This window comes from Bos indicus, chromosome 6 (genome assembly GCF_029378745.1).
Source record: "Bos indicus isolate NIAB-ARS_2022 breed Sahiwal x Tharparkar chromosome 6, NIAB-ARS_B.indTharparkar_mat_pri_1.0, whole genome shotgun sequence".
Classification (NCBI taxonomy): domain Eukaryota; kingdom Metazoa; phylum Chordata; class Mammalia; order Artiodactyla; family Bovidae; genus Bos; species Bos indicus.
Window position 1 is genome coordinate 67,443,435 of NC_091765.1, and position 16,172 is coordinate 67,459,606.

General features: G+C 40.7%; 2 protein-coding genes across 4 annotated transcripts in view; one reads left to right on the forward strand and one right to left on the reverse strand.

Moving 5' to 3' along the window:
* NIPAL1 (NIPA like domain containing 1) overlaps nucleotides 1-4,286 on the forward strand; it is a 30,678-nt gene extending 26,392 nt beyond the window's left edge. Inside the window, exon 6 of the mRNA XM_019962708.2 lies at nucleotides 247-4,286. Coding sequence (XP_019818267.2) covers nucleotides 247-863 — 617 coding nt within the window. The 3' untranslated portion in view covers nucleotides 864-4,286. The remainder of the gene's footprint in view (nucleotides 1-246) is intronic.
* Nucleotides 4,287-13,936: 9,650 nt separating this feature from the next.
* The window catches only part of TXK (TXK tyrosine kinase), a 60,236-nt gene continuing 58,000 nt past the window's right edge, over nucleotides 13,937-16,172 (reverse strand). For all 3 annotated transcript variants that reach the window (XM_019962709.2, XM_070791411.1, XM_019962710.2), the window contains one exon: nucleotides 13,937-14,591. In XM_019962709.2, the coding sequence (XP_019818268.2) occupies nucleotides 14,523-14,591 (69 nt within the window). In that variant the 3' untranslated portion in view covers nucleotides 13,937-14,522. The remainder of the gene's footprint in view (nucleotides 14,592-16,172) is intronic.

A 16,172-nucleotide genomic window follows, 5' to 3' on the forward strand; every position in this document is an offset into this window, starting at 1 on the left:
AAAGTCAATCGGGCAATACCTGCTGTACCTTATAGTGTTGTCTGTGAGGTTCAAATATGTCTGTGAAAGTCCATTATGAGATATCAAAAGCCATGCAGTAACATGTTGTTGCTGTTCCTGTTTTTAATTTAATCACGGTTCTCTTTCTAAAACACTTATGCTCCTAAACTCATGACTAACAAGATTTCACAAAGACCTGACCCTATTGGCATTTTCTAAAGTCTAATTCTTTTCTCCTTCTAACAGGATTTATCTGCTTTGCTGTGATCATAACTGTGATCTCCTTGGTACTAATTTTGATTGTGGCGCCCAAGAAAGGACAGACCAATATATTGGTCTACATATCAATCTGTTCACTGATTGGAGCATTTTCAGTTTCCTCTGTCAAGGGCCTGGGAATTGCCATTAAGGAACTACTGGAATGGAAGCCCGTTTATAAGCATCCCCTGGTCTTTGTTTTGTTGGCTGTACTTGTGCTTTCAGTGGCAACACAGATCAACTATCTCAACAAGGCACTGGACACCTTTAATACATCTCTTGTGACTCCCATTTATTACGTGTTGTTCACATCCATGGTAGTGACTTGCTCCGCCATCTTATTCCAAGAATGGTATGGCATGAATGCTGGAGATGTCATCGGGACTTTGAGTGGATTCTTCACCATCATCAATGGCATCTTCCTTCTACATGCTTTTAAAAACATTGACATTACCTGGAGTGACCTGACATCCACTACTCAGAAAGAAGTCCTCTCTGCGAATGGCAGTGAAGACAAATATGTCTTACTAGAGAACACAGACTGTTCAGTGCCAGGATTCGATGATGACATTACCTTGTATAGCAGGACTGGTCAAAATCCCTAGAAACGTGGACTTTAACCACCAGGAGACACTTGGAGAGGAGAAGGAATACCTGATTCTTGAAAGAAATATTAGGAAAGCTGGCATTTTTAAAGTTCTAACTAATAATGTACACATGAGGCCAAATAAGCCATCAAGTTTGAAAAATCAAAATTTTGGTCCAGAAGACTTTTGCTGTTTTTCATTTCTGCAAACTTGAAACACTCCCTAAGCATGAAAGAAGTCAAAGAATTAGATAACTCTCAGAATAATCTCTTTCTTTTGGTCACAGTGTGTGTGACCTGCCAGGTGGCTCGTCATTTCTTTGGCTGCTATTCTTAGTTTCTCAGTAATTCACAGGTAAACTCAACTGTGTACTGATAAGCAGAATATCAGTCTTCACTCTAATGAGTCATAGTTTCAAATTATTAAGACTGAGAAGCGAGATCACTGATGCTTCCCCTCGCTCTACAACTTCCTTCTTTCTAAACTAAATAGCTAAAAGGAAGAGTGTTAAAGAACACACACATGTTGGAAATCTGCTCGGTGGTATGCTAGACTGTGCAAGACACATGTGCCCATGAAGGGCTTATAAGTTGTAATTTATTAGTATATCATAGAGGTTTATTAACAATTAAAATGGGAGAATGGAAGAGAGAAATACTTAATACCTTAGGTAAATGAAACTATTTTTCCTTTTCACAAAAACAAATGCACATGATTATGTTCATGGGTTAATTCAGACCTGAACAACACAGGACACAACTGAGTTTCTGAAGAAGCACAAGTGATTTTGGCTTTGGAGTTCTTTCTATTCATTTTGTTCTTTACTTTTATTATTATTATCCCAAGTGTCATTTTTATTTTTGATGTAGACTTTCAAAGAGTAATTGCTGCATTGTTTTAGCATTATATTGTACACTTCAATTTTTCTCAAAGGTTTAATCCCCAAAGGGTGGGTTTTCCACAAACTAGAAACAAATAGAAAAATCTTTATGAAAGACCTGAATGAGTTATCATAATTGTCCTCTTGAAATCTGGCACTTTCACCTTTATTAAGGAAATTATAATTGGTTACTAACCTTTTAAAAAATATACATATCCTACCACAATAAGTGGTAGATTGTCTTTTTCTGTTGAATTTCATCCTGGCCATGCTTTCCATCCATTTTATTGTAATTATCTGGGGAAAATAGGAAGGTGGGTTAACTTCTTAGAAAACAAAATACTAAGACCCCGGGGTAAAATACTAAGACCTTAGTACAGGGAAATATATTTTCATGTTAAAGCATGCATAAAATTTTCCTATCTCACTCCAAGTGCATGGGAGAAGTAACAGTTTTGGTGGTCTTTACTGTTTATGGGTAGATTACTCATCACTCATTGATTTAATGGAAAAGAAACTAGCTATATTATTTCTAGACCAAAGTTATTTCTCTCAAAAAAATCCTAAGCCCAAAATTATGACATGAAAAAAAAAAAAACCTTCAGTTTGACTGGATTTTTCTTCTCTAATGTCAAATGTTATTTTGTTTGTAATCTAGCTCAAGTCTATCCTGGGTAATAGTAGTAGATTCTTTCCTTCAGAATTCCATTAAAGTGACTTGAGCATTTCCACAGTTTCGTTGAACTATGACTGACGTCCACAGTGATGACCTGCGATGATTGCAAAATTCTAAAGTGCTGGTATAGTCTCTTTGGCATAGGGCTTCCCAGATGGCGCAATGGCACCCCACTCCAGTACTCTTGCCTGGAAAATCCCATGGACGGAGGGCCTGGTGGGCTGTAGTCCATGGGGTCGCTAAAAGTCCGACACGACTGAGTGACTTCACTTCACTTTCCCAGATGGCGCTAGTGGTAAAGAACCAGCCTGCTAATGCAGGAGACATGAGAAACACGGGTTCAATCCCTGGATTAGGAAGATCTCCTGGAGAAGGGCATGACAACCCACTCCAGTGTCCTTGCCTGGAGAATCCTATGGACAGAAGGGACTGGCAGTCTACAGTCCATGGGGTTGCAAAGAGCTGGACACAACTGAAGTGACTTAGCACACAGGCAGTGTTGAGTGCAATTCAGTGCCTTCCAAATTTTTGAAAATTGATAATCCATGGAAGATTCATGGGTTGATACCTCAGGTCAAATATATGTTTACTCTGTTGATTGCTGTTTCATCTAAATTGTATATCAGATACATAAATTATGAATATAAGCTTGTGTTCATAGAAAACATGGTTTCTAAAAAGGTAGGTGTTAAAAGTTGTAGAAACTCATTTAAAGTTTTTCTTTTTTTATGTTGAAAACTGTTGCTTTCTCCAGGACACCTTCTTAGTGAGCAAATTCATAGCGTCCAACCTGACTCCAAGGTAGTCCTCCTTTTAACTGAATCTTGGTTTCAGGTATTTCCTCAAGGGCACCTGTTACAAAGCTTTGCCCTTGGTATATTGTGCCCAGCTTGAAGGTTCCTGGAATACAAGAAACCATGTGTACCCTGGGATGGATAATGAACTGGTGTTGACACATATGCCCAGGAGAAAGTCTCAGAAAAATCTAATAAGTTGAAATATATTGAGAAACAATGAAACATTTGAAAAACTCTAAAAATCTCTGGCGGGCATATGCATTGAAAAACCAAAATTTTGCAAATCCAAAACCCAGAATACTTTTTCCCAAATAGGAAGATGTTGTCTAAGAAGGAATACAATGCTGGATCCCTATATTCAGACTAACTGTGTTAGTCTAACTGGTACTTTCAAATGTATATATTTTAATATACATACACTTTATCTCAGATACCTTAAGATTTATTATGTGAAAAGCCTTTTGTAATTCTGTAAACATAATAGTTTCATTTTATTTTCTAACTTACAATTTTATTCCTAGATCAATGGTTAATTAATTTTTAGTTCAGATTTCCAAATGTTCATAAAGCCTCTAGATTTGGCAGCATGCAATTAACATTTTTAAGAGTATGAAATCAAATATGTGTGTATGGAAAGCACTCACATTTATCCCTGACATTGAGGCATTCAATACAATTCAGTTCTCTTGGAAACATTTTAATTCTCATAGTCTTAATATTGGACTGATAAGGACCATTAGTCATCAGTTTTCATAAATTCTTTTTTGTTCTCAGTTTGTCACTTTAGTTCATTTTTAATAATTCAAGTGAAAATGAATTCTATTAGTGTATTATCAACAATACAAAATGTCAGACAAAAATATTTTTCTTAATAAAACCAAACTAAATACACTTCACATCCCAATAAAGCTTTGTAGAAAATAACTTATATCAATATATATGAAATATTTTCAAATATTTAAAAAATTATGATTATGAAATTTTCTATTTTTCTAATGTTTATAAATACTGTGCATTTTAGAAAGTTTACAACTTTTGATGTTTCTCTATATCTTTCATTTGTAATAAAATAATGTGGCTTACTTATCCTTGTTGAAGTTCTATTTTGAGTTTCTTGAAGTTAAGTTTATGCCATGGCAAAATTAAAAAGAAAAGTTCGAGGTTTAAAATGCTTTGTGCTTAATGCTTTGTCATTTTCCTTGAAATTAAAGTCTATGTTTTAGAGAAAGGCTCTGCGCAAAACCATCTCCTGTATAACTAACTGATCTGGCACCTGAACAAAAAGTAGAAGAAACTGTCTTATCTTTTGATAATTTTGTTGAACAGTCAGTGTAATGGTATCACCTCTCAGTTCAGAAATTTAAAAGAAAAACAAGAGAAAAAAATATATAACAATATTTGGTAGCACTGCATTACATTAAAATTTATATTCTCAAACCCTCTTTCTGGCCCCAGGGGAACTTGACCACATGCCTTTATCAACTTCATCAGTATTGACCATATCACCATGACTTTATCAACTTTCCTTATTTTAATTTGAATTCATGTTTAAGAACAGCTCTCTCAGTTGTTTCTAAGGAAATGAATTGTCTAGGGTACAAAAGCCTCTTTCTTACCTGTGTCTTTTTTAAATGAACAGAAATAATTTGCAGTTCCCTAAATCACATTGTTACTTAGGGCCAGAATGAGGACCAAAACCCAAGCTCCCCAAACTACCCACTCCACAGTATGCAGGCACATATAAGGAGGGCTTGGTGGAACACATCTCCCCAGAGTTAGAATGAACTACAACTGCCCCCAGCAAGCCGTGTTAGCGTAGACCAAACATGACAGTACCCTGGCTGCAGTGTACAGGAAGCCTCTAAGAGGTAAGCTTAGGTTACAAAGAGTCTTAAATTTTATCTACAACAATGAACAATATATGTTTCCCAACTAGAATTTGTTTGCCAAAAAACAAGCAGAAAAAGCTTTTTGAGAGAGCTGACCACCTGAGACACCTTTTCCCACTTCAGTTACAAATCATGAAAAATCTTTCTTCTTGAAGGAAAACTGAGTCTCCATTAACGCCTTTAATATGGGAGAAAACCTCTGAGTTCTAAAGCACTTTTGTGTTTCATATGGAGAACTCCCCCTGTGACTGGGAATGGAGCCGGCAGGAATCTGTAGGCCAAGCGTCACTAACCTCAAGCTTGTCCAGTGGTCAGGAGGCAAGTCTTCACACCAGTTTTCTGCACTGGGGTGCTCTTAAGACCATGTAGGCCTGAGCAACCACTTGACTGGGGCAAGGGGCGGGGGCGGGGAGAGAGGTGTGCGGTGCAGAGGGGATGACAGATGGAGGTAAAAGCCATGAGTACCATATTCTCAGAATTCCCTCCCACACCCTGCTTTCTGTGATCCAGCCAGAAATTCCTGACCACCAGCATGAAACTCAATCTGTTCCCACAGCTTGTGGCACTATTTATAACAGCCAAGATGTGGAAGCAACCTAAGTATCCATCAACAGATGAATAGATAAAGAAGATGTGGTATGTATACACAATGGAATAGTACTCAGCCATAAAAAACAGTGAAATAATGCCATTTGCAGCAATATGCCATTTCCCTGATAGCTCGAAGATCCCCTGGGGAAGGGATAGACTACCCACTCCAGTATTCTTGGGCTTCCCTTGTGTGGCTCAGCTGGTAAAGAATCCACCCACAATGCAGGAGACCTGGGTTCGATCCCTGGATTGGGAAGATCCCCTGGAGAAAGGGAAAGGCTACCCACTCCAGTATTCTGACCTGGAGAATTCCACGGACTACAGTCCGTGGGGTCACAAAGAGTCAGACACAACTGAGCAACTTTCACACTTTCAGAGATTATGATATCAATAGGTCAGAGAGAGAAAGACATCATATGCTAATATCTTACTTGTGGCATCTTAAAAAAAATGATACAAATGAACTTATTTACAAAAGAGAAACAGACTCACAGACTTAGATAACGAATTTATGGTTACCAAAAGGGAAGTTGGGGAAGGTAGGGGAGGGATAAATCAGGAGATTGGGATTAAAACGTACACAAAATACTGTATATAAAATATATAATAACCAACAAGGACCTACTGTATAGCACATCAAACTCTGCTCAATGTTATGTGGCAGCTGGATGGGAGGGGAGTTGGGGGGAGTATGAATACATGTATATGTATGGCTGGTTATTGGTTTTTATTTTTTTTGCTATTCACCTGAAAATATTACAATGTTATTAATCAGCTATACCCCAATACAAAATAAAAAGTTTTTTAAAAAAAGAATACATATATAAAACTGAATCACTTTGCTGTATACCTGAAACTAATACAACATTGTAAATCAACTGTATTCCAATACTTTTTAAAAAGAAAACTAGGTACAATAAAAGTATTATACTTAAAAAAGCTTGTGGATTGCATTGTGAATGTCTTCTATAGACTCACCAACCATGGAAACCAAATACAGGGCCTGACTCTTTAGCATCTATGAATCAAGTCTCTAGATCTTCCCTGGAATGGATCTGGGTGAAGTATATGGCTCCTCCTTGAGTTAATTGTGCACAACAAACATTCAGAAAATAAACTCAAACACATCCCAATGAAATAAATTTTTTCATAGACCAAGAAGGGACAAACTAGTTCTCCGACTCAGAAAGTCTCCTTGTTTTTCAATTAGTTTTTGCCTTTGTTTTCACTATAAACATTTCATCATTTCACTAGAAGAGTTTAAATAAAGTACATTTGAATAAAAGAGTTCACACTTCTCCCAATCCAGGGAATGGTAAGTCTAGGTTATAATGGACAAGCCTTGCAGGAAACAGAAATTTAATTATTATGGATAGAATGTGGTTTTATTTACCCTTGTTATCTTACTTGAACTTAATTCCTTCTGAGTAATCTTGCATGCACAGGAAAAAGGGCAAGGCTCTTTGAGAGTCTGGGATCACAGGATCGCAGCGTGTAAACTTAAGGAAGGCAGTGATTCAGTCTTTTCAACAAGTACTGAGACAGACTTTCTGCAAAGGTAGGCTGCTGGATTGAGTTCACATGGGCAAGAAGGAGGGTCAACATTGGAGACACCACAGTATGGTTTCACTGTGAGAACCAAACTGGTTTAGGTCAGGTGGACTTAAGGAATTCAATGCAATTCAGGTTACAGGCAGCATTTCCACTTCTTATGGGGAGGTGCCTGCTGATAGGAGATTACCCTGCTGCTCAAGGAAAAATAAAAGGCATGGAAGAACTGGTCAAACAAGATCAAGTGTTATATTATTTGTTTTGCTTCATGGTGTGGCATAGCTGGGGCTGGAAGAAGCAGGTCTCCACCAACGACCTGAGCACGTGATCTTACCTTCATAACATTGGGATAATTTACAGTCTAGCCAAGTGAAGATTAAACCCTTCTGACAAACTCATCTGTGTGTCCAGTGTCTCTGAAAGACCATGACTTCAGAATCATCAATGAGACATAAAGGCTGAGCTCTAAAACCTGTAGCTGAACAGAAACACGTCCAGTTGGGTTCCCAAGCAGACAAGAAAACAAAGCTTAATTTCAGGGTCAGAAACTCACTTGACTTTCACTTCCCCCAATCAACCAGCTGATTCCACAAAACAACAAAGCCCTTCCTAAAATACATGAATTTCTGGCTCTTTTCCTGAGATTTCATGAATTCTGTATGCAGAGTGCCCCCCACCCCTCCTCCATGAGATATAAACAGTAACTCCTCAGGACTTGTCTAGTGGTTAAGACTTCACCTTCCAATGCAGGGGATGTGAGTTCAATCCCTGGTCCGGGAGCTAAGATCCCACATGCCTTTTGCCCAAAAATCCCAAAACGCAAACAATATTGTAACAAATTCAATTAAGATTTTAAAAGTGGTCCACATTTAAAAAAAAAAATCTTAAAAATAATTTTAAAATGAGTACATCCTCTCTAGGTTCTCAGCATCTTTAACATCTTCCCAAGAGACCTGGGAGCACTGCCATCCAGAGAGGAGAAACTGTAAACTTCCTGCCTCTGGATTTCTGGCTCTTTGTAAAAAAAAAAAAAATGTCATTGTATTCCTTTTGCCCTCCTTGGCTTTGATTTCCTGGCCATGCTGGTGGCTAAAGGAAAGCTAACTAAAGCATCTGATGTCTTAGTAAGGGGCCCCCCTGTTGAACAGCTGTTAGTTATCAGGCATCACTGAGATATTTTTCTCCCTTTTTTCCATCTTTTAAAAAATCTTCACAATAAGTCTTGACCCAGAGAAAACATACATAAAGTATTTTATCTCATGCAATGATTTTTGACCCTGACTGCACATTACTTTCGCCTGAGAAGGCTGTTTTACCTTCCCAAGACCAGGCCCCACCCCAAACCAATCAAAGAGAACACGTGAGGGTCGGGGTACAGTCATGCTATTTTGTTAGAGGTTCCCCCAGTGATTTTAATATGCAGCCCGGCTTGAGAACCACAGATCTAATCTAAGACCCCACCTATCCAAGTCACAGCCCCATGGCAAAGCTGTTTTTTTAAAAGTGCTGAAATATAGCATGTATATTCTGTAGCTATGGTTGTTTTCAATTTCTTAGATTTCAATGATCTTTGAAGTGAGCTACATAATTGGGACCTAAGAAACACATAGTAAGATAGCTGCCAATAGAAGAATCAGTGGACATGTATCATTTAGGAATAGGTTTGGCTTCTGGTAATTAAATAACTGACTAATATTGGCTTAAAGAAATAGGGATTCATTTGTTTCATAGAACAAGAAGCATAGAAGCAGGCAATGCAGAGCTGCCACAATGGAGAGATTGATGCCCTTTGTATCTCTCTGCTCCATAGACAAGGCTGCCAGATTTAATCACAACAAACACCACCCAGCTGAATTTGAACTTCAGACACACAATACCTCAAATAGTATAAGAATATCCTTACAATCTTTGGAACACACTGTTATAAAGAGTTTAACTGATGACAGTTTTCAAGCCTCATCACTGCCTTCTTCCCTTCTGCCCACGCCCAAGCAAGCTGATAGGAACCGCTGCTCCTTCTGTAGCAGCTGAAGTTCAAACTACACCAGCCCAGCCCCTTCCTCTCTGCCCCACCCCTCCTCGCCACAAAACCCCAAGGAAACTGCCCCTCCCTGCTCTCTCAAGTCAACTTTTGGGTCTGCTGGGGAGCGTGTTCACTGATGTCCGCAGAAACCCTTACTCTGTGAGTCATAAACCTTTCACACTCTCTCGATGCGTGTATGACAGCGGCAGTCTCAACATCTGAACCAAGTTTGGGATAGGGGTTCATCCATTTCTGAGGGTGACCACAACAGAAGAGACTACAACACACTGAAAAACTGTTTGTTGGGAACCCCCTGGGGGTCCAGTGGTTGAGTCCACACTTTCAGTGTCCATCCCTGGTCTGGGAACTAAGATCCCTGCAAGCCATCCACAACGTGGCCAAAAAAAGAAAAAAAAGTCAATTATCCAAAATTCAAATTTAACTGGTCCTTCTATGTTTCATCTGAGAACCCCATCCACGGTCACTATACCTACTATACCTCCAGGTCTCAAGACCATGCTCCAAGCAGGAAGAAGCATAAGTTTTCCTCCTTGTTTCTTCCTTTGGGAAGGGAAGCTATCCTTGGGTGCTTCTGGCTGCATCTCATTATGTAGAACTTGCTCACGTGGGTAAGCTTGCCATGGGGCTTTAAGAACGTATCTGCCAATGCAGAAGATGTGGCTTCGATCCTTGGGTTGGGAAGATCCCCTGGAGAAGGAAATGTCAACCCACTCCAGCATTCTTGCCTGGAGAATTCCACGGACAGAGAAGCCTGGTGGGCTACAGTCCATGGAGTCATAAAAGAGTCACATGTGACTTAGCAACTAAACCAACAAGCTTGCCACAAGACAGCCTTAAAAATTGAATTTTTCAACCTTTCATAACAGGAATGATAAAGGATCTTACCTGACTTTTGGAAGATAAAACCCCCAAAACTACCAGGAAATATGTAATAGGCATAATAACTTTGAAATACGTCACTCACTCACAAGGCCATTTCCCTCTCTCTGAATCCAGTTAGTCTGTGGGGGTGGGAAGGCAAATGTCCTTTGGGAAGAAGGATATGGTCTAAAGACCTACACTATTGACATCAGCTGGGAGCTTTTTAGTAACTAAGACTCTGAGGCCCCACCTCAGACCTATTGAATCAGAACCTGCATTTTGACAAAGGCCGTAGGTGATTGTGCATACATTAGCATTTGAGAGTAACTGACCTGGAAGAACAAGGGTTGTCACATTTGACTCCTATTGGAATAAGCCAAAGAACTTAAAAAGTCCTGTGCTAGTGATTCTGATTTCATTGCTGTAGGATGTTGCCTGAGCATGAAACCTCCCCAGATGGTTCTAATAATCAGTGAACACTGAGAACCACTGGGCTAACAACTGCGGTTCTCAACCCTGCATGAGAATCACTTGGGGCACTTTGTTGTAAAACTACCAATGCCTGGGTCCCCTCAAAGCAGTTAAATAAGATATTTTTGATGAGCTCTTGGATCATTCTAATGTGTGAGAACCAGGGCAAGGAAGTGAAAATCTCATATTCTTTGGGAGAGTGATGTTAGATGGGCTGATGATACCACCGAGGCAGGGGAGGCCAGGGGACACTGCCAAGGGCAGTGGGGGGCTTTTGCTGTGATTCATATTTCAGACTCCTGGAGGGGGTTCCCTCACAAACAGTCCCTGCCCAAGTCTGGCAAGCAGTCATAGTAAGATAAACTCTGCTGCACAACAAGGTCAGGCAGGGTGGTAAGGGGGAGGGGTGGCAGTGCACAGTTGCAGGGTTTCAACTTTCTGAGCTGTTCTACCCTGGGTGATATGAACAAGACCCAGAAGTTCCCACACACACTCAAGATGAGACTCAGGAACTCAATGAACTGACAGCAGAAGCACTGTCATGGTGCCCATTGTTCAAGAGCCAAGGTGACTGGCAGCCTCTGCTACAACACGTCCAGGCCGAGGGACAAATGGAACTCAGAGCAGAGCCTAAGAGGGGCCCACAGTGCCAGCAAGAGCTGGGATGAGGTTTTGGCAGCCAGGAAAGGCTTCTGTATCCTGAGCTAGTCAAGAGAGGCCAACCTACTGGCCTTTGCAGCCACCAACATGGTCTGCAAAGGCCAGTAGGACAAGCAGCAACCAGGCTGATAAGCAGTGTTGCTGAGACCAGAGGTGCCAGGGGACACTGCTCCAATCCAAGCAGCCCTCCCATTCACGTCAGCACCTCACGGTCACCTCGCCAGGGCTGATAGTCATGGTCTCCATCAGCAGGGCTGGACTGATTACTGGCGGTCAGCATCCATTCTGATTGGTGTCTGCCTGTGAGAAATCAGTTGGTAAATATTTTGAATATCACCCCCTGGATAAAGTCACCCCTCTCTCTTCTCTGCCCAGATGCTACCTTGTCAGAAACAGAAGGAAAGGCAAAATCTGAGAGGCAACCCACTTCACCCACAGAGAATATTCTCATTTTTGCCCTGGACTAAAGTCACAAGATTAAGCTAAATTTTCCCAGCACTCCTAAGCAGGTAGGGGCACCTGAGGAAAACAGGATAATTTCAGATAAAATAAAATAGCTGCAGGCTGCTTGTACATCTGGTAGGAGTGTGAAGAAACTTCTATCCTTGTGTAGACACAGGATAATCTACTTCCTCTATTAAATATTGATGTGTCTATATGAATTTATATTTCTCTATAGATTTATTCAGGAATCTTTTTTTTCTGTTAATCTGAAGTCAATCCCTAATAAAACATAATTTTCTCTATGTAAACAGGGAAAAGGAGATACAGAAAATTTCTGGGTAAGTCAAATTGTTCTGGAAAAAGTAAGAATTCTACCAAAAAGAAGACTGGATGAACACCTGAGATTATACACTACAAGCAGAAGGAAAAATGGCCCACTATTGTGTGGCAAAGCAATGGATTGGCCAAGAATCCCAAGAGGAGAGCTGTTTACCAGACTGGATCCCCACCTCTGGAAGATGAAGCCTCTGGATAATTCCAGCACTTGTATTTCATTGGGTTATTCCATGAGTATTTAGCTTAACTCTGTGTCGGGCCCTATTTAAGGACCTGGGGATATAGCAATGAACAAAACAGACAAAAATGCCTGACCTCACACATGTTACAGTTTCAGGGATAATGAGACAGACAATAGACCAAATAAATAAGTAGAAATATGTGATTTTTTTGTATAGTGTTAAGAGCTATAGATAAAAAATTATATGGAAAAAGGAGACGGGGAATGTCCATGGTGGGGTTATTGTTTTAAATAGGATGATTCAAGAAAGCGTAACAGAGAGGGTGACTTTTTAGCAACAGTCTTGAGGAGATGAGGAGGCAAGCCATGTTGCTATCAAGGAGAAGCACTCCTGGCAAAAGGCAGGCAGATGCAAAAGCCCTAAGGTGAGGAGGTGCCTGGAATGTTCGAGGGACAGTGTGGGTTAACGGGGAGGAGCAGGAGATGAGTCAATAAGTGGATGCGCACAAGTGCCAGAAGGAAACCACTCTGCTTCAGTCCAAGCCGATTCACCTGCATTTTCAGCTTTCCCAGACAGCTTATCACACAGGAAGTCACCAAACCCACCACTACCGGCACTAAAAGAAGGCACCTATAAAGGACTTTCAGCTTTTTCTTAAGATCCTCATTTACTGCGAAAGCTTTCTCGTTAGTTGTGAGAAAAATTACCCCAGATTACTTCAAAACATTAAAGTGCTGGAGAAAAACAAACCTGGCCAACTGGCACTTAATACTGACAAAGTCCCCCAATTTATCAATCATGCTTTAAGGAAATAGGGGTCATAGCTGAAGAGCTCCAAGTAATTACTAGTGAGGATGCTGGACCAAGTGTTAAATGGCCAAGAAAGCAAGAGAGTCACTGGGAAGAGAAGAATGGTGGATGTTTTTTGCTTATCTTTCCTGCATCTATTACTCCTCCGCTGCCCTCCCCAGAGCTCTCAGTTTCTATTTCCAAGTGCGAGTGTGCTCAGTTGTGTCCAGCTCTTTTTGTGACCCTATGGGTTGTAGCCTGCCAAGTTCCTCTGTCCAGGGGATTCTCCAGGCAAGAATACTGGAGTGGGTTGCCATGACCCCGCCTCCAGGGGATCTTCCCGACCCAGAGGTCAAACTCATGTCTCTTATGTTTCCTGCATTGGCAGGCGGGTTCTTTACCACTAGGTGCCACCTAGAAAGCCCCTCCCATTGTTAAACTTCATGGTAATGACTCCCGCTTTCTGCAGCACCCTTTCCCCTATGCAGCTTCCCCTTTCTGAAGCACTGAGGATGACGAAGATCAATTTCCAGTCATTCCTGCAAATGGTACGTGAAAAATTAAGGTTTAATGGTGATTACTGGTTGTTTCATTTTGAATCTAAAACCCTGGACTTCAGAAATAATGGAACTTTGATGTAACATTTGAATATCTTGCTTTTGCCACCTTTTATTCTTATGGAAAAAGCAAGTCATCTTCTAGAAGGTGCCAGAGGTACTCTCTATGATAAAATGAGGCTTCCTCAATTATTCAATTTCACAGGTACCAAGGGTGAAATCTCAGAACTGAGATGCAGGTTCTGAATTGCCCTGGACAATGGATCTCACTAGAAACAGAAACTTCACCAGGTCCTGTTCAAAGGACTTTCTCCTGTAACAGTGTTCAATACTGGAGCACAGGAAACTGCTGAAATAATTAAATCTGTGCAAAAATAGTTTATTAAATAACATAAGGAAGATTATGAAGGACAGTTCCAGAATGTCCACTCATGTGGCTTGTAAAGGTGCATTTTTCATAAAGATCTGTACAGCTCAAAAGCACAACATCCTGCAGGGGAGGCTCCTTTATTCCAGGATTTGGCAGAATTTATTTTCATCTTCTACACATGAGCCACCAAAGTAAAAACAAAAGTCACTCCTCTTCAGTAAAGCAGTGTCCTCAGTTAAGGATAAGGTTTTCATGTAACCTTAGGGCTCTCAGGGCGCTTCTCGTGAAGAGCAGCCACTATAAAGACGACTATGGAGCAATTTTTTCATTCTTCATGCATGAGACATAAAGAATATTATAGAATAGTCCAAGTTTAGAAGTCACTCTCAAACATATATGTAGAAAAGTTATTGTCAGAATACTCTCAAGCTTTAACAAATTGGAAAAGCCTGTAATCTTTGCACTGTTTCTTAGAGTCAGTGGCTCTAAAGGGTGATATTCACCATCAGTGACTTCACCCAGGGTTTCCTTTCATGACAGTCCTGCAGGATGATCCTCTGGGTTGGCAGTCCCTTTAGGTCACCAGGTTTCTGCAATCTCTGTAAGAACCTGTAGCAGCTCAGCAAACGTCGGGCGGCCTTTAGGTTTCTGGAAAAGGGAATTGGAGGCAGTCAACTTAGCTTAAGACTCACACGGAGACCAGCTTTGGACCCGGATCCAGGCTAGCTCACCACGAACAGAAGAGACAGATATCTTGGCTGATACACAGGGCATGAATGGCAGTTGAGCGAGGCAGGGGTGTGAAAATATAAGGGAAGAGATCGCTGCAAAAATGGCTAGAGCTGCAAACACTAGCTGCACGTGGCTATTTAAATTAACTGAAATTAGATACATCTTAAAATTCAGTTCTCAGTCACCCTAACCACTTTTCAATTCTTTGATAGCCAGGTATGGCCTGACCTATTGGACAATGCAGATAGCATATTTCCATCACCACAGAGCGTTCCACAGATCTGCCCCAGAGATCTATTTGGATGACTTGATATGCATGGAATAAAGGAAGAGCTGGGAGAGAGGGGCCTCTAGAGTCCCAAGTCCCCAAGCTCAGCCCCAGTTATTCACTATACCTGACCCCCTGTAGAAAGACAGATTTTAGTCAGAAAGCAAAAGGCATATTTCCATGAGGGCCTTTTCAGGTCTTAAAGCACTGATTGTGCTGTCTTAAGGCTCAGTCAATAAACTCCCAGCCACGAAGATTAGAGCCTTTTCTCTATTTCACAGTGGGATGTGGTTTGACTTTGACTCCATGAGGAAGCTCCATGGCATCTTTGAAATCCATGGGAAATAGAAATATTCATGGTAGTAGAGGTCCCTGGCAACAGGGTTAGTAGGGAGACACCACCCCTAGTGGCTTGTAAACCGATGGCATCAATAAAAGTACAGAGTAGGAGACAACCTAAATATGCGTCAATGCAGGAATGGATAAAGAAGATGAGGTACATATATACAATGGAATACTACTCAGCCATAAAAAGAGAAAGTAATACCATATGCAGCAACATGGACGGACCTAAAGATTATCATACTGAGTGAAGTCAGTCAGAAAGAGAAAGACAAATACCATATGATATTACTTATATGTGGATAAACTATGAAACAAATGAACTTATCTACAAAAAAGAAGCAGACACACAGACATAGAGAACAGATTTATAGTTGCCAAGGGGGAAGGGGCGTGGAGGAGGGATGGATTGGGAGTTTGGGATTAGAAGGTGCAAACTATTATATACAGAATGGATAAACAACAAGGTCCTACTGTATACACAGGGAACAATAGTCAATGTCCTGTGATAAACCATAACAGGGAAGAAGAAGAAGAATGTATGTATATGTATAACTGAATCACTTTGCTGTACAACAGCAATTAATGCACAACATTGTAAGTCAACTATACTTTAATAAACTAAATTTTTTAAATAGAGAAAATCTAACAATTAAAGGACGGAATAGAAGAATATGTGAGCACATGTGAGGGTCTTCCTTGAGACTTCAAGAATAAATAGTGGAGCTTGTTGCTGGTGCTGAGGTTGTGCCAGTAGTAGAGCCAATGAAACAAGTGTGCTGCTGCTGCTAAGTCGCTTCAGTCGTGTCCGACTCTGTGTGACCCCAGAGACGGCAGCCCACCAGGCTCCCCCGTCCCTGAGATTCTCCAGGCAAGAACACTGGAGT